The sequence below is a fragment of the Mangifera indica genome, chromosome 15, assembly GCF_011075055.1.
Source record: "Mangifera indica cultivar Alphonso chromosome 15, CATAS_Mindica_2.1, whole genome shotgun sequence".
Classification (NCBI taxonomy): Eukaryota; Viridiplantae; Streptophyta; class Magnoliopsida; order Sapindales; family Anacardiaceae; genus Mangifera; species Mangifera indica.
Window position 1 is genome coordinate 13,787,073 of NC_058151.1, and position 25,703 is coordinate 13,812,775.

General features: G+C 32.7%; 4 protein-coding genes across 5 annotated transcripts; 2 read left to right on the plus strand and 2 right to left on the minus strand.

Annotated features, from left to right (window-relative positions):
- Positions 1-3,789: 3,789 nt before the first annotated feature.
- Positions 3,790-4,638, plus strand: LOC123198360 (protein DMP9-like). Its single transcript, XM_044613052.1, has one exon. The coding sequence runs from the start codon at positions 3,854-3,856 to the stop codon at positions 4,502-4,504; it is 651 nt and encodes a 216-aa protein (XP_044468987.1). The 5' UTR covers positions 3,790-3,853; the 3' UTR covers positions 4,505-4,638.
- A 241-nt stretch (positions 4,639-4,879) lies between these two features.
- On the minus strand, positions 4,880-8,987 carry LOC123197416 (beta-1,3-galactosyltransferase GALT1-like). 2 transcript variants are annotated; one of them, XM_044611718.1, is made up of 8 exons: positions 8,678-8,987; positions 6,963-7,802; positions 6,478-6,713; positions 6,107-6,388; positions 5,898-6,026; positions 5,638-5,817; positions 5,445-5,549; positions 4,880-5,366 (listed from the first exon to the last, which is right to left on the minus strand). In XM_044611718.1, the coding sequence occupies exons 2-8, from the start codon at positions 7,759-7,761 to the stop codon at positions 5,154-5,156; spliced, it is 1,944 nt and encodes a 647-aa protein (XP_044467653.1). In that variant the 5' UTR covers positions 7,762-7,802; positions 8,678-8,987; the 3' UTR covers positions 4,880-5,153. The 2 variants fall into 2 exon arrangements, with proteins under 2 accessions (XP_044467653.1, XP_044467652.1); XM_044611717.1 differs by having other exon boundaries at positions 6,963-7,819.
- A 1,867-nt stretch (positions 8,988-10,854) lies between these two features.
- LOC123197576 (ATP-dependent zinc metalloprotease FTSH 6, chloroplastic) lies at positions 10,855-13,365 on the plus strand. The gene is made up of 4 exons (XM_044611895.1): positions 10,855-11,571; positions 11,640-12,494; positions 12,595-12,835; positions 12,923-13,365. The coding sequence occupies exons 1-4, from the start codon at positions 10,973-10,975 to the stop codon at positions 13,262-13,264; spliced, it is 2,037 nt and encodes a 678-aa protein (XP_044467830.1). The 5' UTR covers positions 10,855-10,972; the 3' UTR covers positions 13,265-13,365.
- A 1,394-nt stretch (positions 13,366-14,759) lies between these two features.
- LOC123197410 (amino acid transporter AVT1I-like) lies at positions 14,760-16,560 on the minus strand. The gene is made up of 3 exons (XM_044611710.1): positions 16,228-16,560; positions 15,490-16,097; positions 14,760-15,410 (listed from the first exon to the last, which is right to left on the minus strand). Exons 1-3 carry the CDS (start codon positions 16,409-16,411, stop codon positions 14,895-14,897), a joined length of 1,308 nt encoding a protein of 435 aa, XP_044467645.1. The 5' UTR covers positions 16,412-16,560; the 3' UTR covers positions 14,760-14,894.
- Positions 16,561-25,703: the final 9,143 nt, after the last annotated feature.

The following is a 25,703-nucleotide window of genomic DNA, read 5'->3' on the forward strand; positions in this document are numbered from 1 at the left end:
AACATTTGATTGTTCATTTCCCTGGATGTATGTATATTTGTATTTACTGTTGACCTCTGAATTTTCTGAACATGGTGAAGAAATAAAGGCATAATTGTTCATTTCCCTTGATCAAATGCTTGATGAACTATATAGCCTTTGATTGATCTTTGGAAGAAAGCTTGGCTTTCATGGCTATACCGCCCAGATTTGATTTATTTGAGCCTTATTGAAAATGTTAGGTAGGGTTGGATTCGATTCAAACTGCTTAAGTCGAGTTTGAGTTGAAGAAATTTTAGATCATTCGGCTTAATATCAATGTTATGTTGGCATCGTCGTATTGGAGCTCTTGTAGGCGATTTTTCCTCTTCTACCAATACAATGATTCTTTTTTTTTGATATTATTGTTTATCAATCGAATGAGTTAAACTTGATCTCAAACTAACCATTTTAGGTTTGAATAAAACTTAAATTAACTTTTATTCAGATTTAAATTAGATTGAATCAATTTCTAATATTAGGTTATGGTGACTGATCTTTTGATAGAATCAATCAAGGCAAAAGTTTTCAGTTTTTTGACATTTAATTCCTTGCTTCAAATTTTATGTCAAATTGACAACTACTTTGTTCACATTCATAAATTCAAACTCAATTAAAACCATGGCCACCCCATTAATTTCACTTCAGATTCATCAACATCAACAGCCACACAATAAATCAACTAAACCCAGAAAGAGATGACAGAAAAGAACTCAAAACATCTTAAATTGCATACGTTTACAAGATCAAAACCAAAAAGATTAAAAAAAAAAAAACCCTTTAAAGAGAAATGAGACCTTCTCGTACAAGCAGTCCAAACATGAGAACAAAGAGGCCTACAGTGATGCATTGAGTTGGAGAAATGAGAGTCTGTGAATAAGCTGATAAAGTGATGGTTGCGCCAGCTAATCCAAAGAAAAGGGCATTCAAGTTGGGATTCATTATTTCTGATACTCTTCTTGTTGTTTTTGCCTTTATTTATTGTTGAAGAATGGATGTTTATGGCCACTGGATGTGGCTATTGAAGCATGGTGAAAGGTAAGAGATGATAAAAGTCTGGCCTCTTAAGGCCAAGTTTAAGCCAATTTTAGATCATAAGTCAACTGATAAGGGATGATGAATTTGACATTAAAAAAATTGGCCAAATGCTCTTCCCACCCAAGGTTTGAGGAAATGATATCCACCCTATAAATTAAAAAAGAAAAAGACTATTTTTTTCACATGTTTGCCAAAGTCACCAATTAGTTTTAAAATAAAAAAATATGTCACTTTGTATAAATAAAGTAAACACCCAATCATATCATAATAAAGATTAGAGACAATTACATAGCTCTTTATCAGAATGTCTTTTCAATTTGATTTCTTTAGACCATTATCATTTTGAATGTCTCCCTGCTAGAAATGCTCTCTTAATTAAGTTGCAAAGTATATAAAGAATATGCCGGCTAATGAAGAACTAATTTCTGGTTCTTCTCACTTTGTTTGGCTGGAGATGGACGAAAAGCAGTTGCAGCATCTCACTCTAGACAAGAAAGAAATTTTTCACATAGTACTTATTATACTTGATCGATTTTAAACTCCTATCTAATTATATTATTTATTTATTTCATTTTGGTTTTGTTCTTCCAGTTTGCTTTGATTGTTCTACAACTACTGTTTATTCTGGCCATTGAATTAGTAGTTGGGGAATATCCTCATGGGTGTTTGATGTGGAGAATATTTTATTATCAAAATTGAAATATTATTTGGTATAAATTATTAATATATTTGATAAAATTTAAAAAAAATGAATATGTATAAATAATTATGATATTTGGTTAGAAGTAATAAAAGAATATTAGTATATTATTTTACTTAAACACTCCTAGGTATAATTATTCTAAAATATTTTTTATATTATTTGTTATATTAATTGAAAATAAAATTATTTTTATCTTAAAAAATTAATAAATAAATATATAATTATAATAAAATCAAGATTTCTTAAATAATTTTTTAATACATAAGATGAATATAGTAATCAAATTATCCGTTATGTTATTTGTCATATCACTATTAATAATAATTTACTGATAAATCAAACAAAATAATATAAGTAATAAAAGATAAATTATCAAAATAATATTTATCAAACGAAAACCATGCAGTGGTTTATACGATTGAATTTCCACTTTTAATAAGTTATATCATATTCATCTGTTTTCAACTAATCACAACAAAATTAACAAAATATAAAATATAATTAAAATTAAAATTTTATTTGATCCTTTTAAATTAATTTTATTTATAGATTGTCTATTATAAATATCAAATCATAATACCACAACAATAATATTCCAAAGATCTTAAAAAAATGGTGATTCCAAGGTATGATTGGATTTGGAATTGTAGTAATTTATTGTTATTATTATTTTAAATATTTTTTTTTATTTTAGTATATTTAATTATCCGCTTGATGTTACAATATAAATTATGAAAAATGATAAATTTCAAACTGTGAATAATAAAAGTTTTAAATAGATGAAAGAGAATGGATTAAAAATGTCTTCTTTGATCAATTATTTTTATGACGAGAGATATAAAAACTATAATAAAAAGAAATTTAATTTCTAGTTCACTGAAAAAGAATGATTATTCAACATTTCCAAAGAGCAAAAATATGTATCCGACTGAGAAATGATAAAGTCGAAAGAAATAATATTTAAAAAAAGATTAAAATTTGAAATGAATACTAAAAAAAACTTGATAATTACAAGGTACAAAAACTCGAATTCTTGAAATTATGGAGTGATCGAAGCCATACTAATTTATGACAATCATGGCTTGAACTATAGTGACCAAGTATTACATTAAAATTGAGTGGACAACATTGACAAATCTATTTTCTTTGGATATATTGTCTTGGAATGTATCTTTCATACTTATTTAATCCTCTTTAATGTCCTCCAATATTTTGAACTTGGTATGAACATGTTTATAATTATGCTCCCCATTCTCATTCTGAATGATCATTTAATCTTTGAAAAACAAAAAAAATTGTCGTCAAGCAAACCATTCAATTTAAAAGTAAAATTCTCAATCTTTGTTATGATTTCCATTTCCGTTGGTGGGCTAATCATGAATGTCACATTTAAAGGTCATATTTTATTTGTTAGTGTAAAGTTTTCCAAAAAAAAAATAATAATAATAATGATGATTGGTGTCCTATCACTGCTTTTCACCAACCTTAAATGAAACAGAGTTTTTTACTATTTAAATATAAATTTTTTATTCATATAAAAAATATGAAAAAAAAAGAATTATATAAATATAATTTGATAAATAGTTATATTTATAAAAAAATCGTCATAAAATTTAAATATAAAAAAATATGAAACCCATATATATAAATTTAATATAATACATTATTAATAATATATTTTTAAAAATATGATAATATCAATTATAATTTTAGTAATATAATATCTTAAATCAAAATATTTAATTAATTATTAGATCTAATGTAATATAATATATAAACAGATTTTTGAATTATATATCTTATGTCATTTCTCTTAACTAAAAAGAATTTCAAATTTAGTGATAGTGTTATAAAAAGAAATATGAGAAAATACTATACTATACTATATACAAATTCAAAATACTATACTATATACTATAAAATACTATACTATATACAAAAATTATGTTAGTAACATGAATAGCAACCGCTCCTTAACCGTCAATAAACTACTCCTTTCAAATTCAAACTTAGAAGCAAGCCCTTTAAATTTCCTTCACAAAACAACCCTTTTCAGGATTTCAGAAATCTCACTCTTCTCTGTAAAATAAAAAAATGGAGCAATCTGAAGAAGCACTCGGCATCAGAATCTACACAGCAACCCCACCAGAAGGCTCCACTCCGAAATTAAATAACACTTCCACCAATCTCCCCGAACGTGGCAAAAAGAGACGAGCAATGGCGAAAGGAGTGCAAAAGACCATCTCCAAAACCTCAATGCTGGCAAACTTTCTTCCCACAGGCACCCTTTTAACCTTTGAAATGGTCCTCCCATCGGTTTACAGCAATGGCGATTGTTCTCAAGTCAGCACCTTCATGATTCACGTCCTTCTCGGCCTCTGCACGCTCTCCTGCTTCTTCTTTCACTTCACGGACAGTTTCCGGGGCCCTGACGGGAAAGTCTACTATGGATTCGTAACGCCGAAGGGGCTGGCGGTGTTCAAGCCCGGCCTGGACGTTGAGGTACCAAAAGAGGCGAGGTTCAAAGTAGGCTTAACGGATTTTGTTCATGCTGTGATGTCGGTCATGGTGTTTGTGGCCATAGCGTTTTCGGATTACAGAGTTACAAGCTGTTTGTTTCCAGGGCACGAAAAGGAGATGGATCAAGTTATGGAGAGTTTTCCATTGATGGTGGGGATTGTTTGCAGTGGCTTGTTTCTTGTGTTTCCAAATACTAGATATGGAATTGGCTGCTTGGCTGCATAAAGAGGACAAGGGCAAATAACTATTTGTACTAGTAAATAATTATGTATCACTTGCTACTTTGGGGAAGATCAACTTCATAATTTGTAAGATTTATCTGATTTTTTTAAGAAATGTAATTTTTATTTTGATCTTGGTAGTGGTTTTTCTAGAGTGATTCTGAATTCCAGGAAGGATAATCCGTCTGTCATTCCAGGGAAAATGTGTTTTCCGGTCAGTTTCCAGTTAATTCCTGTTCTGTTTGCGGATCCGTATCCACATTTCGAATCCCCATTTTCTGAATTCTAATAGCCCCTCTTTTAGAATTCGGAAAACCACCTTACCGAGTGAATGAAAGTAATTTCCTTGAAAAACAAAAACACAAATGGAGACACAAGATTTTTTCTGTGCCTAATGACGTATTTATTTAACTTTTCACGTTCCTGGCAACATCTGTACAAATGATAACATAAAGATCGCTCCAGATCTTATAACTCAATGCTAGTTTACTCCCTAACTACTACCTGTAATTGTGTGAAAAATCAAACATGAAACTGTTATAAATCTCTAACGTCTTCTCTCGGTATGATTTCTTAGTAGGATGAATTTAGTCAAGAATTTCTGTGCTAAAAGTCATTCATTTACTGAAGCTAATAAGTCTGTTGCCACGAGTTTATCGATCCGTGCAGCAATTGGCCGCATTTTGCTCTTGTAACTTCTGCCAGAGGCAGAGCATCTCTCTGGGGCTCTGATAGTGGGCAACAATGTATCCATCCTGGCAACCTTCATTGTACACCCGCTGTTCGTTTATATAAGTTGCTTTCAAACCATCTTTCTTCAACTCTGCTATCCAGATCCCCATTGCCACATCCTCCAGCTTGAACATCTGCAGAAAGAAACCAAGAATTGATAATAATTGAGCTTCATATATCATGTAGAAATTGAAGAATGAAGGTAGACTTGCCTTCAGACGACCTTTGTTTCTCTTGGCAATTGCCAATGCAATGTCATGTGATACCACATAACCAGGGCCATGTGCCCAGGGAGGGTAAGTAGATTCGGGCCATTCCTTTCAAAATGACAAAAAGAATCAAGGCTCCAGATCTAATTTAGAACTAAATTAAACAGAATTTGATGGGTGTGGGTGGGAAACTTACCTCGGGACTGATATACCATTTACTGTCAGTACTCCTATGAGGCTGAGCATTAGTGTTGATGAGGCCATAGAGCAAGCCATGGCTCACATTTGATCTATTCAGAGAAGCTAAAACCTCATCCACACGAACAAATGCATCATCGTCTGTCTTCATGATGTACTTGGCTGAAACAACTTGTGTCTGTCAAGACCATAAAATAAGCCAACAAGATAAACTCTTTTACTTCCAAAAGAGAAAAAAATAATATATGAAGAACTCACCCCAAAGATGCAGATTGCTATTGTCTTCCAGGTTATAAGACTGTAGTAGTCAACAAAAGGCATCAGCTGAATGTCTCCATAGGTTTGTACCTCATTCCACAGTTCCTCATTTACCATCCGGTTTTTATGCTGCAGGATAGGATATAACTTGAGTACTTTGTTTCAAAAATGTCAAATCAAGCAATGATGAATGAAGAAATGGTACTGACCAATCCAACAAAAAAGCGCACTGCAACTGTTTCATTCTTGACATTAGGATACTGCATCCATGCTCTCCGAACAGCCATCCGCCGTCTGAAATTGTTGGCTGTAGAGAAGACACCAATGAAGAGGTCTAATGGTTGGTGTTGTTCAAGTGGAGCTGATCTCAGTTCTGTTATATCCACAACATCATCTAAACCCTCTGATGTGGGTAAGCCACTTGCCAAGACAGAAATTATTTCCAAGTCTCCTGATATCCTTACTTCACTAACAAGCCAAGGCTCCAGACTCTGCAATCATCACAGTCAAAAGTAAGAATGACTTGAGAAAAAACATGGATGAGCACATGCTATGTCAAGTGAGCAACAAGAGGAATTACTTCACGAAAAGCAAAAGATGTTACGTGCTTTCCATCAACTGTCATCTGAATTCCTTCTTCTCCCACCCTCAATGTCATAACAGACAAATAGCCTAGCTTGAATGGAAAATGCTGACTTGATCCAGATCTATTCCTTGCCACTGATGACCGTAAAGGAATGGATGAAGATCCACTTTCCATAGCCTTCCGGGCATCATTGTTACCAACCAGTTCATTGCATTGGTTCGTGTCATCCACTGTTTATCATTCAAAGTAAAATACTATTAAACTTAAGATATTTATCACAACTCAGGAGCAAAATTCATGATGTCCAGTAAACAAAATCAACATTCATGACTATAGGACAGACCCTGCATTGATTGGAAATTCTTCTTCAGCACATATCTGATCAAATATGTCAACCATATTTAAAATTTCCCTTCTTGCGTAAGATTGATTCCAAATTTCAAAATTTTGAGGACAGAGTGCATAATGGATTCAAGTACCTTTCTTATTGTCTCCAGTAATTGGAGAGGGGCACCGCTGCTCTTCACCCCAATCATCAGCAGCAGTCCAAGTGTTTTGGACAATCACAGGATCATCGGTTATCTTGTCTCCTTGAAGCCGAACATTGTAATGCAAAACTATAGGAGGGTCTGTCTCTCCAGGGATAGACTCCCCAGTTAATTCAATTCGAAAATCACCAAGAAGACCATTTGGAATGCCAATTACAGTAATTGAAGAACCCTGAATAAGGCCACAAGGAATTCTTAGTTTATAACCACTATCACCAAATTCTGTGGCATTCATCTTATTAAGAAAATGTGGACATAGTTTCTCCTTCATTTTCTGAACTGAACTGTCACTTAAGTCAGCATTTTGCTCCTTCACAAAAGAATCCATAAGATTTTCCCACGCCACTCGGGCTTCTTTGATAGCCACAACAGCATTGGGCAAACCCTGAGAGTAGTTGATCAAGTGCTTCATAAGATTCCATGTGAGTAAAGAACTATGCACTTCATGGGAAAAGTTCCTTCTAAGAAAAAGACCAGACACCAATGCATCAGCAGAAATCACTTGATTGGCAGATTCCAGAGGTTGAGCAGTTGGCGGCATCTCATCTTGATGCAATTCAAGAGGACTACTTGTGTTGACAGCAATAGGAACAGAAAGAGGACTACTTGCATTGACAGCAATAGTAACAGAAAAAGAAGTCTCCCCAATCGGATTTTTCATCACAGTGTACCTCAGAACTAGTAGCATAAACAAGGACGCAACGCAAATGCCCCCGGACCATTTCTTCATTTTTCTTCAACAATCTTTCACCGAATTCTGCGGCTCACTCTCTTAATCACATTATAGCCTATGATATTATAATTTACCCAAAATTAAGAAACACTCTAAGCAAAATCTAAAATACTCATAAAAGAAAGAAAATTATGCCCCTGCTGAGCTAATTAGTAATGATTTTTGTTCTTTTCATAATTTATCTCTAACTTTCAGCACAATTTGTAGAGAAACCTAAAGAAATCAAACAGTAAAATGCATAGATACTCAGCTCAAGAACATAAGTACTTGGTCAAAAATCTTATATGGCAAAAACTACTAGCGCAGAAAATTTTACTATAGATAAAGAATATTACAAAATGAAAAAAATAGATTATTTTATTTTCTGTTTATTGAGCCACACTGACCCTCATCTCTCTAATTAGATACACTGCTTTTATATACAGGTGTACTCACAAGTGACATGTCTGCAATAGATAGCACCTGTCTGCCTGCAGGTCGTTGCTATTTTACCCCTTACTACCAGAGATCTCCATGAAAATCTAATCTTAAATCCGCACTTCCTAAATTCTCATAAACCCTTACAGAATTTGGGTTACAATTATACAACACCATTTGGTAGATGAAATTTCGAAAGAGATGGTTGAAAATAAGAGAAAAGACCTTACTATCTGAAACCACCCATTATAGTAATTTTCTGTCATTAAAACTACTAAAAATACGACACAAGATATCCAAAGATTCCAATAATATCTAACAACTCAACCAGAAATCAAGCCTCTAGTTATTTAAAGATCTACACAAATCACAACTCCCACAAACTCAACCAGAAATCAAGCCTCTAGTTATTCAAAGATCTACACACAAAAAAAAAAAAAGAAACCCCATCAAACAACAGAAACATAATGTGTTGTTATAAAACAACATTGCATACCTGAAAGTTTATTTTTCCAGAGACTCCATAGAAGAAAGATAATGCAGGAGGAAGAGGAAGAGGAATACAAAGACAATGAAGGGTTCTTCGTGGAAAGCAAGAAAGTGAGTAGAAAATTGAAGGTTGGTTGTGTTGATTTGGCTTGGTTTGGTGGCATGTAAGTGTCTAAAAATGTTTAAAATTCTGAAACTTGTAATCAAGTTTGATTGAGGTTAACGTCAAAGCGAAGCGAGGCAAAGTTTTTGTCGTTTATAGTGTGGATTTTATTTTGTTTTGAGTCTTCTTCTCTGTGTTTTCTCTGCGTGTTTCTTTTGTACGAATTCTTACTCTTGAAACAATCATCGTTAGGTCGTTACTTGGTGGCCGTTCCCTCGCGGGCTTTTTCGCTTTGACTCCACACGACGACGTTTCAATTTTTATAATTTCCCAAATGGACATAGCTGGTATAGTATATGAAAAAATAAAATTATGTACGTACATTTTTTATTATCTAATTAAATAAACAAATTATATATTATTATATAATTTAATATTTTTAAATTAAAAATAAAATATAATTCAATATATAAATAATATATTATTTGTGTATTTAATTTTTATTAAAAGTCAAAAGTATGTTTATGAAAAATCTAATTTGCCTATGTCTTAAAAAAATAATGAGATAATAATAATCATTTTAACAATTATTACAAATGTCCTTCAAGTTTTGAAAATTTTCAATTACACCATTGTCAAATCATTACTTTTTTAAAAAACTATATTAGTGTATTTTGGTATAGATACAAACTGATACATATTATATTATACAATATGTCAATCCAATCTTGTTAATTTTTAATGCAGTTTAAGTATTATTCTTCATTTGTATTGTTTCTAATAGTCATGTTTATTTTATCATCAAGTTAATTCTTTGTGTTACGATTGTTGGACTAAGAATGAATCCGAAATGGGCTTATTTAGTTCGAATTGACATTGAGTTTTATTCAAAATGAATTCAGATTGAAGTTTTAGTTAAATAATTCACTTAAGTTTGACTCGAATCCTTCTCTAACAATAATATTTATCTCGCTAATGATATCCTTCGATGACTATTTTTTTTTGTTGATAATACTATTTATTTTATCGATAATATTATTCATTCCATCAATAATTATTTAACAATATCTTAGATCAATTTGAATTCAACTTAAATTCAGTATAATAAATTTGAATTGAATTTAAGTCAATCCATATTTTCGTTTAGCTCTACTCAAATCTAACACTAACCGGACATCTTGGTGTGAGAATTTTCGAAACAACCAGAAATGGAGAAAATGTGAATATTCCTGTACCTCTCAAGGGGCGAAGAAGACTAGGCTCAGGTCCACAAGCTGTAACAATTACCCCATGAAAGACGTGCTTTCTCTACGGCTCCAATGATTCCCTCAACGAAGCCATAGAAACGAAATTGAAAAGAGGTTAAGTTCAAAACTCCTTTTTTCAAATGATCTAATTTTCTTGAAAAATTAAAAAAAAAAAACCAATAAAAAAGAAATGTGATCAAGATGATTTCTAATATAATAAAAAATCAAATATTCTATGAAATTGTTTTACCACGTTATTTTACTTAATAATGAAAAAAATAATGTTATTTTAATAATTGATTAACATGACTTGAATAGAGTTATAAATTAAATTTGAATTGATTAAAACTATTTACTTAAATTATGAATTAAACTGAATGAAACTTTCTCTAACTTAATTCAAATCTAAACGAATTCAAATCGAGTTAAACAAAATTAAATCAATTTTCTAATTTGACTTAATTTAATTCGAGTCTAATCCTAATATCTAATATAAATATGATTGAAAACCTCCACCCCCCACTCTCAGGGAAAAGTCCCTAACCCTTTCTTGCCTTCTCCTAGTCCAGTTCCTCAACCTGTCCCATTGCCACGTAGAGTTCCTGTCCAAAGGAGGAATTTATATTATGTGGCATAATGTTGTAAGAAATTTTTCAACCCCATTAAGATCATGAAAATTGCATAGTACCACTTCTTTGTTTCCAAGTGTATGGTTGAGAAGAATTAGTGAGACAAAAATCTCCAAATCGCTGTTGGCTTTTACTTGCCATCAACTTGGACTTTTCAGGAAGTGACTTTGGATTGAAAAAGCACTTCTCTAGAGCCTTCAGGATTTTGAGACTTGATCAATAAAAGCCAAACAGCAACTCCTGGAAACTTGGCGAAACATCCCAAGTTTCCCTTACATAAACAGCTTAGGCCTCTGTTCTACGTACAAACCACGTTAACAAAAATGTCTCCTGCTGTATCTCTGTCTATCTCTCATCTTTCCCTCTGCAAATCTCAGGATTTTTCTAAGGACACCCACCTTCCGAAAAGCACTTTTAGAGACAACCCATGTCATAAAACGCCTTTAGATATCAAACTAAGTAAAAGAAAGCTGATGAGCTCCACTGCTCTGGGGCTTATAGGAAGGGGATTGTCAATGGCTCAGCCTGCAAAAGCTGCTGAACCTGGGAGCCCAAGTGAGTCCACTTCAAGTAGACTGTCATACTCGAGATTTTTGCAGTACTTGAATGAGGGAGCTGTGAGGAAAGTAGACTTATTTGAGAATGGAACTGTTGCCATTGCCGAGGTTTATAATCCAACTCTAGAGAGAATCCAGAGGGTTAAAGTGCAGTTACCAGGATTGCCTCAGGAGTTGCTCAGGAAAATGAAAGAGAAAAATGTGGATTTTGCAGCTTATCCAATGGATTTCAACTGGGGACTTGCTTTGTTAGACTTTCTAGCAAACTTTGGCTTCCCATTGCTATTGCTTGGCTCTTTGTTTCTGAGTTCTTCTTCTTCTACAAACACTCCTGGGGGTCCAAATTTGCCATTTGGACTTGGAAGGTACATGTTTTCAGATAATCTTAATTGTGGTAAAAAAAATAGTGGCTAACTTTTGTGTTTGTTACCAGAAGCAAAGCCAAATTTGAGATGGAACCTAATACTGGAGTTACATTTGATGATGTTGCCGGAGTGGATGAAGCAAAGCAAGATTTTCAAGAGATTGTTCAATTCTTGAAGACCCCGGAGAAGTTTAAGGCAGTCGGTGCGAAAATTCCTAAAGGGGTTCTTTTAGTAGGTCCTCCAGGGACAGGGAAGACCTTGTTGGCAAGGGCCATAGCTGGAGAAGCAGGAGTTCCATTTTTCTCTCTATCAGGATCAGAGTTCATTGAGATGTTTGTAGGAGTTGGAGCTTCAAGGGTGAGAGACTTGTTCAACAAGGCAAAGGCCAATTCCCCTTGCTTGGTTTTTATTGATGAGATAGATGCGGTTGGGAGACAGAGAGGAACTGGCATTGGTGGAGGAAATGATGAGAGGGAGCAAACATTGAACCAATTGCTTACTGAAATGGATGGTTTCAGTGGCAACAGTGGAGTGATTGTTATTGCAGCGACGAATCGACCGGAAATTCTTGATTCTGCTTTGCTTAGGCCTGGAAGGTTTGACAGACAGGTCTCTGTTGGGCTGCCTGATATAAGGGGAAGGGAACAGATATTGAAGGTGCATAGCAACAACAAGAAACTAGACAAAGATGTGTCTCTTGGTGTTATAGCCACGAGGACTCCAGGATTCAGTGGTGCAGACTTGGCAAACCTGATGAATGAAGCTGCCATTCTAGCCGGTAGAAGAGGCAAAGACAAGATTACAGTGAAAGAGATTGATGATTCAATTGATAGAATTGTGGCTGGAATGGAGGGAACCAAGATGACTGATGGAAAGAGCAAAATTCTGGTGGCTTATCATGAAATTGGACATGCTGTTTGCGCGTAAGTATTCTATAATCGATACAACAAAAACTCAAACAAAAGACTGATTTTCGATGGGCAGTATTACTGACCGACTAGCTTCTTTGGTATGCATTTGCAGGACATTGACTCCTGGCCATGATCCTGTGCAGAAAGTCACTCTAATTCCTCGAGGACAAGCCCGAGGGCTCACATGGTTCTTACCTGGTGAAGACCCTGAACTCATCTCTAAGCAGCAACTATTTGCTAGAATAGTTGGAGGACTCGGAGGTAGAGCAGCAGAAGAAGTGATCTTTGGAGAATCCGAAATCACAACGGGGGCTGCAGGCGACTTGCAACAAATTACTCAGATAGCAAAACAGGTTCATACCAACATAATTTTTTAATTTACTACAAAAAAAAATAGTTGAAATTTTGAATCTTGAGCTAACAATTCATCTTTGTCACAGATGGTAACAAGATTTGGCATGTCTGAGATAGGGCCTTGGGCATTGACTGACCCTGCAATACAAAGCAGTGATGTTGTGCTGAGGATGTTGGCAAGGAACAACATGTCAGAAAAGCTTGCAGCAGACATTGATGCATCAGTAAGAAACATAATTGGAAGTGCTTACGAGGTTGCAAAGAATCACATAAGGAACAACAGGGAAGCCATTGACAAACTAGTGGAGGTTCTTCTGGAGAAAGAAACCATCACAGGAGATGAATTCAGGGCAATCTTATCAGAATTTACTGATACAGCAATGGAGAAACCAGATAGAACTCCCATCCTTGAGATGATAAGTGTTTAAAATTAATGTCATGAATGTATAATAGTCAGGGAGATGAATGTTAATAATGTAATTCAGTATACTAAGTAGAGCAATACAAAGCTGTAAATATCATTGCCAAAGATAGCCAATCTTGTGCATGCCATTTCCAAGTTGACATTCTTTCAACTTTTTTGAATCTTTCATCTCTGAATTTACGCATCCTTGCCTTCATTGACATCATAATTATAAGGTACAGGTACTGACTTGAATGCGCCGTACTTCCCCACATTGTTTAAGTGCTCATTCTCCAACCTGATCATTCATAAATCATTTCTTCATCAGAAATCAGTAGGCATTTACAATTCTAACAAGAAACTGTGATATGGTTGGCATTGCATACGAAAAGAAGTATGGCATACCTGAAGAAATTCCAGATGCCATGCTGGATAATCTCCAAGCTTGGAAGGATTGCAGTCAAGGCTGTTCTGTGCCGGAATGGAGCTTCTCTAAAGCCAACACTGTATGCATCCAAGCAAGTCTGAGTAAAATGTACAAAACCTGCAATTCACCGAAAATGCTTGTCAATTTCCTGCTCATTATGGGTAAAACTACAAATGACGGGAGGAAAGCTGCATATATTTGTTACCATGGCTATGAAATAAACGCTTCTGCATGGTACAAGAAGCTTGTCTCTCAACCAAGGCTTGTAAGAATCATTGAATTGTGTGGCAAATTACAACATAAGAATTTCCATGAAACATCAAGTACTTGAAGGAATCGAAACCAATATGGAATGATTGCTACAGCCAGATAGAAGTTTTTAAATACACCACTTGTTCTGCAAGAATTTTCTCTTTTAGTCCCCCATCCATAGTAAGCAAACATAGAAATTCATGAGAACATGCTTGGTGGCGAAATTTTATGTCACATATTACACTGTCAGCGAATGAAAACTGAAACTGAATCAATTTATAAGATTTGGGCTTTAGCTAAAAGGATAAGTTTTGGGTTTCTTAAGTCTCAACCCAATAGACCTATTTTGATTGAATAATGGTTATTTAAAACCCACAACAAATCTGTGTGAGCAGGGATGGGTCTGACCTCAGATCGTTATTCAGTTTGAGGCAGCGATTTTTTTTCATCTTCTCCTGTAAATCTTTCTCTAACTGTCTGGTGATATTGTTCACCAATCAAGTAAGCAGAGCTCTAACTGATTTTTATTTAGATTTAACTCAATTCAAATTCATCTGTTTGTGTAAGTTAAACCCAAGATGGCATTTGGGTTCTAATCATTATAACTGGCTGTTACAATCATATTGAAATGCTAACTGGAAAAGCAGATATCTAGCTACTTAATATTGAAATATTGCACAGATCCTACCATATAATTAACAGTTGGTCAAAATTCTAATTGCTGGTGAGAAATTTTAATAGAAATGGTCCTAAAGAAAAACCAAACCCTATCAACTTGCTGTTGAAATATTACACATCATCAAATCAGACTTTTCTACTGAAATGGTCCCCTTCTTTGCACTGGTAGGTCAATAGTATGCTTCACTCAAGTTGTAGTCCGTACAAATATTACCGAGCTGGAAAATTACATACTTTTCAAGTGAATGGAAAAATTACAGAACTGAGAAAATTCCATTATTACATAGAAGTTTGGCATTCATAAATGGCCAATTATTTGTACAAGAGATGTGTAAGTACCAATAATGGCAACTGCAACACCCATTAGTATAATACTCACAATGACCACCATTTCACATCCGCATCTCCTGTAAAGTCCTGAGATCTTCAGGTAACATAAGCATGGCAGAATAATGGAAGCCGAGACACTCAAAAATGCTCCTACCAGTGACATCAGATATCCGAACAAAGGCACAACAAGGGCTACAATTACAGTGCTCAGTACCAAACTGGTGCTGATAAAAAGGCTATAAGGTTTCTTGCTGTAGAGGCTTGGCAAGCAGCTTTTGGTGGCATTCACAATTGGTGTAAACATCAATGCATATTTGGAAATTGGATTGACAAGGGTTGTGTAGATTGCCACACTTGAGCTGAGTCTGTTGGTTGGAAGGTTTAATGTTACTTGTGATTGAACCCCAGAGCCAAACATCATGTACCCCAAAATCGCCATTGATGCATAGATGAATGTACACAGGAAAAAGCACACAAGCAGAACCTGCAATCAGAAAATTTAGAGTTATAAGTAAACTCATAAACACAATGAATTGAAATTTGAAAGTAAACTTTTTACTTACATTTGAGAACTGGCGCTTGTTTTTTAATGAAGAGTAAAGAGTTGGAAAGACAGGATGAGCACAATAGCAGAAGGCATACAGGCTGACAGCAGTAGGGATGCCACTCCAATTAAGAGGAGTTCCTTTATGTTTGAATCCAACTCCATCAAAAGCACCAGTCCAGAAGATTGATCCAAGAGTCACAGCAGAAGCTAAAACCCCACTAGCAGAAATATATGAAAGCAAGCTAAGATTATCTAGCCAAACAGTAGGCAAGATAATAAGGGCAACAATCATCACAAAGCTTTGTTTTCCACCAAGAATGAACCCTCCAACTTCAAGCTTCATGTTTGGGAACAAGTTTATCAAGTTGTCTCCTTCCAGGATCAGGAAACCTGTTGCCACCAAGTAGAGCTCCACATTCATGAAAATGGATACCACTAGTCTCCCTTTCTTGCCAAATGCTTTTTCACCTATGTCAGGATAGGTTCTGATACCTGATTCTGCATCCATGCATCTTTGAATCAACAAGCCTGAGTAAAATGCTGCAGTGGCAATAATCAACAGGAGGGCCAAGCTCCACCACCCTCCTGAGGCTAGTGCATATGGGGTTGAAAGTATCCCAATTCCTGAAAACCAAAAAAATAAACTTAACAGTTCGCTCTCAAAAACAACTTCTACAAGAAAAAATGTTAAAAAATTTGAGTCCTTTTATACTCCTGATAGGAATATAGAGATATGTTCTTAATTCTTATGAACCTGACAAAGCATTGAGTCCATGGAAACAAGTCTTGAAGAAAGAGGTGGAGCCTGCTCTAGGACTATCATGGTTTGATTCTATCTCCTCGAGTTTTCGCCCAAGCCCATGTTGCTTCTCATCATCAGCAATCAGACGGACTGTCAAGGATGAGCCATCATGTTCCATGGTCTCCTTGGATGTCATGACTCACAGAAAGAAAAGAGAGAGAGCTCTAAAGAGTTCTGAGAGGCAAAACAAAAGGAAAACTAACCCTAGTAGATAAGTTAGAAGGGCTGAACTCAGCCGCCCAGATTTGCTTATTGGACTTTTGAGATGGATTTGAAGTTACCTGCCTCTATATATAAAACATTATTGTCCTGAACTGCATGGTCCTGGAGACGATGGGTCATAGCGTGTCTCTGCATGGTCCTACACTGCCACTCGAATTGCAATGCCTTAGATAACCCCCACATGGGAGATATTAAGTATGTATGAATATTCCATATTATTTGGGATGCTAACAAAAGATTGATATCTATTTTGAATTGTAAAAACCAAAAGCAGATTACGTATTCAAATCAAATATAATAATTCAAATGAATCATTTATCATTTCATGCATACCAAAAACTGTTTATATTTGAACTATAAATTCATATACATTTCCTTTTAAATTTATATGCACTGTCATGTGAATTCATTTTTGTCATTGCCTTGTAAATCCTGAACTTAAAAGGTCTGTTCATAAATTTAGACATATTATCCAATTTTGTCAATGTCAAGAGTGCATCCTATATTTGCAGCTCAATAAACTCTGATAAAAGTTGAAAATTGAAAATTTTTGGGGTTAGGGGTGTAAGTGATAATATTTAAAATTTGTTAAAGTTTTAATATTTTTTAAATATATTTGATGGTAAAGATATATTAATAATTTAATATTTATATTAAGTATTGGTAATAATTTCATAATTTTAAAAACAGGATAAAACAAAAATTTTCAAAAAAATCAAATAGAATTTATCAATCACATTGAATGGCGGATGATAATATGACTTTTTGACAAATAAAAGATAAGAATTTGTCGTTTAGCAAACCGTGGGTGGTACATAGACATTTGGCCTTCAGTGAATTGCTCTCATTTATTGTCATTAATTTACCAGCAGACAACGGACATGGTGGGCAATTGTCTACCCTTGGCTCCTGTCTCTTTGAATATTCATTAAAAAAAATGACAGGAGAAATGCATGCATTGAATTAGAACCATGTTTTCATTGAGAAAGTTGTTCATGATTTTCTCTTTAATTTGGCATCGGCACAGAGAAATGTAGCCGTGTTGGCCCAATTATGTTGACTACCGTGTAAATGTGGAAAAATCTTCCTGAAACATGTTGATCACATTTGTTTTTTTGGCTTTCGGCCCTCTCTGTTGAGATAGGGTAAAAATTTTAAATTAAATAATCAATTTCAAAATTATTATATCAAATAAGATTAGATTTAAATGGAATTTAAATTCAAATTAAAGTTTGTTTTAAAAATTAGATTTAATATTAAAACGACATCATTTTAATATATTTTTGTTAAAATAATATTATTTTATATTGAATTTTTCAAATTCAAAAATTTAATAAGCTAAACACCCTTAAAGTTTGAGTTTAAAAGTATTAAATTGTCAGACTCAATCTTGTTTAAAGTTAACTTATTCAAAATGAACTTAAACTCAAACAAGTTTAGTTTGAATCTAACTCTAATATAAAGTAAAGAAAAAGTTGAGTTTGACAGAGGCTTCAAACTCATACCTTTTTGTTATTTGAACATCCCCCTTGAAATATATTGATTTATTAGATTTTGTTGATATATGAATCGAAAGAAGTATCATTTCAAACGGAAGGGATCACAGGAATTAAATAATTGGCTACCAACTTAAAAAATAAAAAACGTATAGGTGTATAAGAGACAATGATCCCCACCTGATTTGATACAACTCAAATTTTCTTTGTCATCTTAAATCTTGGAAGTTAGAATGCATCCTCCTTACTCAAACTTGCATATCATTTTTTTCCAAATTATTTATATTTTTATTCATTTGGGAAGATGATGCAATGTTATGATCCAATAGTTCCGTTTGTTTTGAACACATAATCTGATACAATTTTTTTTTTTTAGATTTTACAATCTAAAACGTATTATAATAGTGTGAAAACTTATATGTTATATAAGTAGTCATGTTTTATCATCTCAAAGTGATATGATATGATTTTTCTTATGCTATGACGATATAAAATTTATCTGAGAGTGTTATATTTATTATATAACTAAAATAAATAATATTTTAATAATAAATGGGTTTTTGGATATTTATTATGTATTTAAAATAAATGATATCTTAATAATAAATGGGTTTTTGAATCAAAATGTTACATATGATATTAAAGCGACTGTATTTGTCTTCCTATGACATTGGTGAACTATTTCACATGGCCTTAAAGCTGTAGTGAGATGACCTTCGGCTAGAACACTAAGTTTCGTAAAAAAAGTGAACAAATAGAACAAAAAATGTATTATTTTGTCTTTCAATATTAACTTGTAACACTTGTTTAAAAGATCACCACCTCACTTATCATTCTCCAGTAATATGAAATGTCAAATATATATTAATAGGAATTACATAACTAGGGGAGAAGGAGAAGTAGATAACTCTCTTTCTTATCACTGATTAGCCTCATGAGAAAACCCATTTATCAATTATTGCCCTCCAGATAAAAACATGAGCGCAGCCATTAATCAGAAAAGGAGAAGAAGGTCACCAGAAACCAAATGCAATATATGATGTGACAAATTCCGTAATATATATGAAGTGTTAACTAGTAGAAAACCAGTCCACGCAACTTCCTTGCCACATACTACTCCATGAATTTGGAACAGAACATTTTGAACGATTTTGAGCAGGAGTTCATCACTGAGACTTTTTTTTTTTCTTTCATTATGGTTTTTCGGAAAGAATGTCTTTCAGTCACCACCATCAGAGACCACAAAGGATAAACATATCACAGTGTCTGAGACCACCAGAGCCACAAATCCAAATGAACCAGCATGAGCACCAAATCGTCACATTTTGGCTACTTTTTTTTTTTTTTTTGAGATTTTAGCTTCCCAAGGTATGACTCAGCAAAGATTTATTGCAATCATCAAGTCAATAATTTTTTACTGGTGTTTACAATCTCTTCTGGTTTAGCTTTTGGCGCATCTTGACACGAGTTCAAGATGCTTGAAGGCTTTTATGATTCATAAGATGTTTGTAATTTCCTGGAAATTCAAGCTGGCTATACGACACTAATTCTTCCAGAATAATATGACAAATGAAAGCAACAATTCTAGTGATCTTTCAACAATCAAAATGACAAACAAACATTCGATAATGGAGTTATGGAGAAGCAACCAAGGAGTTTCTAGTGAAGGCTTTTCAGGTTTAACTTTTTGCAGCAAATGACAAACCTTTGAAGTTGACAATTCATACCATCACTATAGCACAAGGGAGCTATACATTGCTTCACAATAATTTGCTGTTTTATTTCTAACGAATAATGGATATTTGAATCGAATTCGAATAAGAGTCATGTGAACTATTGTTCAATTGGCAATAAGTTTCCGAAAAAAAATTTTTAAAGGTCACTGAAGATCACAATAAAAATGTCAAAGTAAAAAATTATTAAAAAAATGAATTTGTCCAAAACTTTTGGACTCTATGTAGTTGAATCAAATCTTAATTTCCGATTATTTTTTCCTTTCCTTTTGAAATTTTTGTTTCAGCTGCAAATATTCTTGAAAGTTAATTGCAGAATTTGTTTCTCTTTGATACCTTAGAAAATACAAATCTCAGCAGCAATTAGATGAGAGATATGTGCACTAAGGATAATTTGATTAAAAAATTAAGAGCCGTACTCAAAATTAATTCCAAAACTGTAGATGTCAATGGGCCCTATCAGATGACTAATCTCAAAAACAAGATTAAAAGAGAAAAAATATAAAAGAAAGAACCTGAAAAGACATTGAGTCCACTGAAACAAGTCCTGAAGAAAGCAGAATTGCCAGAATTCTCAGGGTGAATATTAGCCTCAACATTCTCCAGGAGCTTCTCGTTTTGTCACATCAATAATATGATGCACAATGAGAGCCTCATTAAGTGATAACAGGTGCGCATGTTCATCTTGTTCATTAGTCTTCCTGATGATTATGAAGAAGATGTGGTGATTATAAAGAAGATGAAGAAGACACTGACAGAAAATTATTATTATTATTATTAATCAATGGCGAATCTTTTGGGTGGATGGATACTGATAAAGGATCAAGATATACAATCAAAAGGGTCAAGGCTAACCACAGAGAGACGTCACTCAAGTAAGATTTGTATTAAAACTAAACTAGTTTTTCTCGCAACTTTATGTAAGGTGGGATGTTGTTTCTTTCTTTGTTAAACCCTAATAATTGACACCCTCATGTAAGTCTAATATAATTAAGGCTTTAAACTTTGTATTTGATAAGATAACCTAAACATCTACATCATACTTGATGTATAATCGGGTTTTAAGTTTTATAATTCAAAACGATAATTAAAAACGTTCAAACAATTTAATCGATTATTATGTTTTTATATAAAAGTCTTGACGTACTTCAATAAATCACTATCCGTAATCAATCTCTCATAAAGATTAATCGTTTGAGAATATATTATTGTTTATAGAGTTCACAATAATATGTATAACATATAATCTTGTTTAACCAATTTGTACACCAAAAACCAATCTTATATAACTAATTTGTACAAGAAATAGTTGTTGTATAACTGGCCACCATGAGTAGGATTTAATGCTAAATTTGGTAATAATAGGTGTTATCGAGGATAAATAAATTGATTAAATAGTCTAATTATTTATTAATTTTTAATTCATAATCATCTACGTAAGTTTATTTATACTCTTCGGAGTTTATTTATATCCATTATTATGTTTGGTATGCTTATGTATTAATGATTAAAATTAGGGACATGGATTCTCTAATTTTGTAGATTTTATGTTAGATATTTCAGGTTTATTATAATTTTGATCTAAATACAAATAAATTGTTACACAAGAATAAAAAAAATATTTTTTTTTGAAGAATGTCAAGAGTCATAAATTATAATACCTTGTGCCGAACATGAAAATTAAGGCTAGATAAATGTGCCTGCTAAATAATATCTTAAGCAACCAAGGAAAATTTTGTCACAAATTAGATTTTATATATAATGTAATTAAATTGAACTTTTTTATTTTTTATTTTTTACATTTTTTTAAGTAACACATATATTTACTAATACACCGAATTGCAATGTTATCTTAATTAAAGTGTTACGAGAGCGATCCATATATAGAAAGACTTCTTTAAATTTTATCCCAAAATATTAAAAACAATAATACTTCAATACTAATAATTGATACAAACATAAATGTTAATGTATTATCATATGATTGAATGATAATACACAAATTTATTTTTTTATATAGGTTAATCCTATAATAAAGAACAAAAGATTTATTCTTACCCAATGTTTAGTTTATTCGCAAACTTCTATCCACAAAATTTTAAAAATTTAAATATTTATCTATCTATTAAATTTTGTTGTTAGTGTCAAAAGTAAAATGTCATTTAATGATTTTATTTAGAGAAAGTAAAGTATATCTCATTTTCCTACCTTAATTTTGAAAATTAATCATTTTTTTCCTAATTTAGTTTTAAAAAGTTACTTTTTCACCCTCATCATTTAGGGTTATCACCACCTTCTCAAAGTTTAAAACATTGCACTTACACTCCAAAAAATGTATTCTCTTTTTTTGGTTATTATTTGTTCTGGCGATTCACTATGATGTGTCATCAACCTTACCATCGACACCCTCTCTCCCTCCTCAGTGGTTTTCTAACACAAAAACCACCCAAAATCTTATCAAAATGTTCAAACGATGTTACATAGATCTTTGTAATATCACATAGATTTGTGTATTGACCGAATGATGCACAGATGATTGGATGCTGCATAGATCTGTATGACATGCACAAATTTATACAATGTCATCCTAACAAAGAATTTTAATAAAATAATGGGTATTTAAGTTTTTGAAATTTTATTGGTGAAATTTTGTGAATGAATCGAACCTTGGGTGGGAATAAGTCTTTTGGCCAATTATAAAATAGTTAGTACAAGCTCTCTTAAGTTGAAAAAGAGGGGACAAACAATAAAATAATATAAGAGATAATCATTGTTATATAAGGTGGATTTTTTCACTTTTGCAAAAGTTGTGGGAATGCGTTTAATGTAATTGGAACTTTCTCTTTCAATTAAAGTATAATCACTTTCCCAATTACTTTTCTAGACTTTCATTTCTGTTTCTTTAATTTTCCTTCCTCTATTGCAATTATTAATTACATTCATAACAACCTGATTGACAAGATCATCTCAAAAGACAAAAGTAAAAATATATAATTGTCAATAAATAAAAGTTTTGTTTGTTCACTACAAAATCTTAGACCATTATATCTGCACAACACACACACACAGTTTTTGAATGTGTTCATATGTTGAAAAATTAGGGATATAATTCCAGAGCAAGATGCTTTTAACATGGGATATGCTAGTGCTGCTATATATTTCAGATTATAAGATTCAATTGACTTCTATAAAATGTAGAAGGTAGATATAGGAATTCATTTGTTTCCCCATTAGGGTTCAGAAGAGAACAAGAATGCACCAGGCCATGTTATTTAAAATGTGGAGCAAAGAAAATCGCTTGTTTCTTCTAAATCTAACCACACTTTGGTTAAAGCCACATATAGATGGTGTCATTTTTGTGAGTTCAATCAAGAAATTTGATCGTGTATTAACATAAATTGTAATGTAAACTACTACTGAACATATTAGAAAAGGAAATGAAAGAACAACCAAGGAAAAAAAAGAATATATGAAAAATAAAAACAATAATATTACATATACAAACGTCATCAAGTGATTATTTTTTTCTTTCTTGTGGAAAACGATATACATCATAAAGTATATTGAATTAATATGATATAATATACGTATCATATGATACTATACGTATTATACGATATAATATATATTATTAATACGGATCGATACAATTTTAAAAAAAAATTATAATATAATAAAGGTATATATGAAAATTTTTAAATTTTCAAAAATATTTACGATATTTTCTAAAATGTAATTTGTCCATTAAATTTTTAATTATTTTTTATTTTATTTTTTAAAAATTGTATTATTCAATACTCGATACATAATACAAAAAATTAAGTTTTTAATACACGATATAATTTAAAATTTTACTATCATGGTTTGAAACTTGAAAGGAAAGACATTGGACCAAGGGGCAAAAGCTTGTGGTATACACATGTACGTGAACATAAATAAAAATTCATAAAGTAAAAACTTTAATCGTATGGATCGAATGCTTGTTTATTTTTTGTCTAATAATTGATGCATTTTTTATTTTTTCTTGCTTTAGAAGAAGCTCCTATACACCACGATTTTGCATGCAGGTTGTCGTCGATTCATCAATTTTTCAAGCACTAGTTGAAAATCATGTTGCACGCTTAGATTCTTTATTTTCCTTTTTCTTTCTATCAGATTTCACTTTTCCAGGGCTGTTTTCAATAATTTGGTTTGGCTTCAATTATTGACCAGAAACTTGCTACAATAATGGGACAATATTCGCGCACCAAACGAGAGGATGATTTAATCCTCTCTGAGTTTTTGGTCCAATAGTTGGCATAACATCTCAGTCGGTTAAATGCATCCTCCCCGTTTATAAGCTCATAAACTATTTAATTAATGTTGTGTTTACATCAATCCTCAAGTAATGTGAGATATCATATAAAACCAACATCTCTTTCATATTTTATTACTGTGAGAATTGTCTAACGGTGTTATATTATATTGATTGACTGTATGTTTAATGTAGATAATATCTTGACAATAAACTAAACTATTTGACCGGAATGTTTTAGTTGACATTTTAACCATTCAAATATTAGTAAATATGATGCGGTTTTCATTCAATTATAGACTAGGTTCTAGGTGAGTTAAATGTCAAATCTTATACAAATTACTTGGACAAGTTCGACCAAGCAAAAAAATAAGAAAACAAGTTTGATATATTGATATTTGACCAAGGTTTAAAGGATGCACCACCGGCCAAGGGAGATCCACCACCAATCTCCACTCACAAGAGAAATAATAATGGAGCTAAATGACCAAGAGATTCCACCACCAAACTCTAGTTAAGAGAGAAAGGATTAAAAAATAATAATAATTGACCAAAAACATACCTATGACTAAAAATAGAATCACCGACCAAAGGCAAATCCACCATCGATCTCTTGTCAAGGGAGAGAAGATAAAAGAAACTAGTTCCTCAATGAACAAGCACCAACTTGATTTGGCTTTGTCATGTGCTTTCCCAAGGTAAACTAATACAAGACTAATAAGGTTTAACATAACAAAATATATTATTAGACTAAAACTTGCTTAAACTAATACATAATTAAACACATAAGTAACTTCATTGGGCTTAGTCATTAAGCTTGGTCCAAGTGATCATATTGCACCCAATGACAAGTGTAGGGTCGATTGGTATGAAGACGGAACATGGGCTTGGGTAATGTTGGTGGAACTTGAAGTCTTGGAGCTTGATGGATCATGGGCTAGCTTTATATCAAAATACGTTTTAAAACTAATGACTTCTAAACAAATCTTAACTCTTGAATAAATTTTTCTAATAAAGAATCTCATTTGGCCAAGGTTGACCGTCTTTTTAAGATGGAGTCTGATTACCAAGATAATAAATCCTAATATAACAAATCTAACAACTTATTGACTGAATTTTCTACTTCAATATAGACATATTAAAAAAATGTTGATATGTGCACTTAAATTCATTTACAGGAATATGTAGCCGAACAAGTCCTCTTGCTCCACACACCAAAACTAACTATTTTACCAATGGTAGGTATGGAAAGAATATTTTTTAAAGGGAGAAGAGCTAAATGAGAGTGAATTACCATCTTTTTTTTCTTGTATATATGAGTAAACTATCTATTTTGTTTTTATATGGGTTAATGTTTATTAGAATTAAAGAACCTACTCTAGTAATCAAACTACATAGACACAGTAGACCTAAACCCAAGCGGGTACAGGCAATTATATTTGTACTAGTCTTTTGAAACCAAGTTGGACCAAATAATGCAAGCCAACGTTTAAAAGCACTGTGGTCTCATGTTCATCTTATAAGGAAAGTGCGCCACATTCATTGGCCATAATTCTATTCAATTGAATATTGTTATAATGTTTGATTATTTTTCCTTTAGTAAGTTTGACTATCTGTTACTCTAATCATAACCCAATTGACTAATTAATGTCTAATTCAAGTATGAAAACATTGATTTTCGCT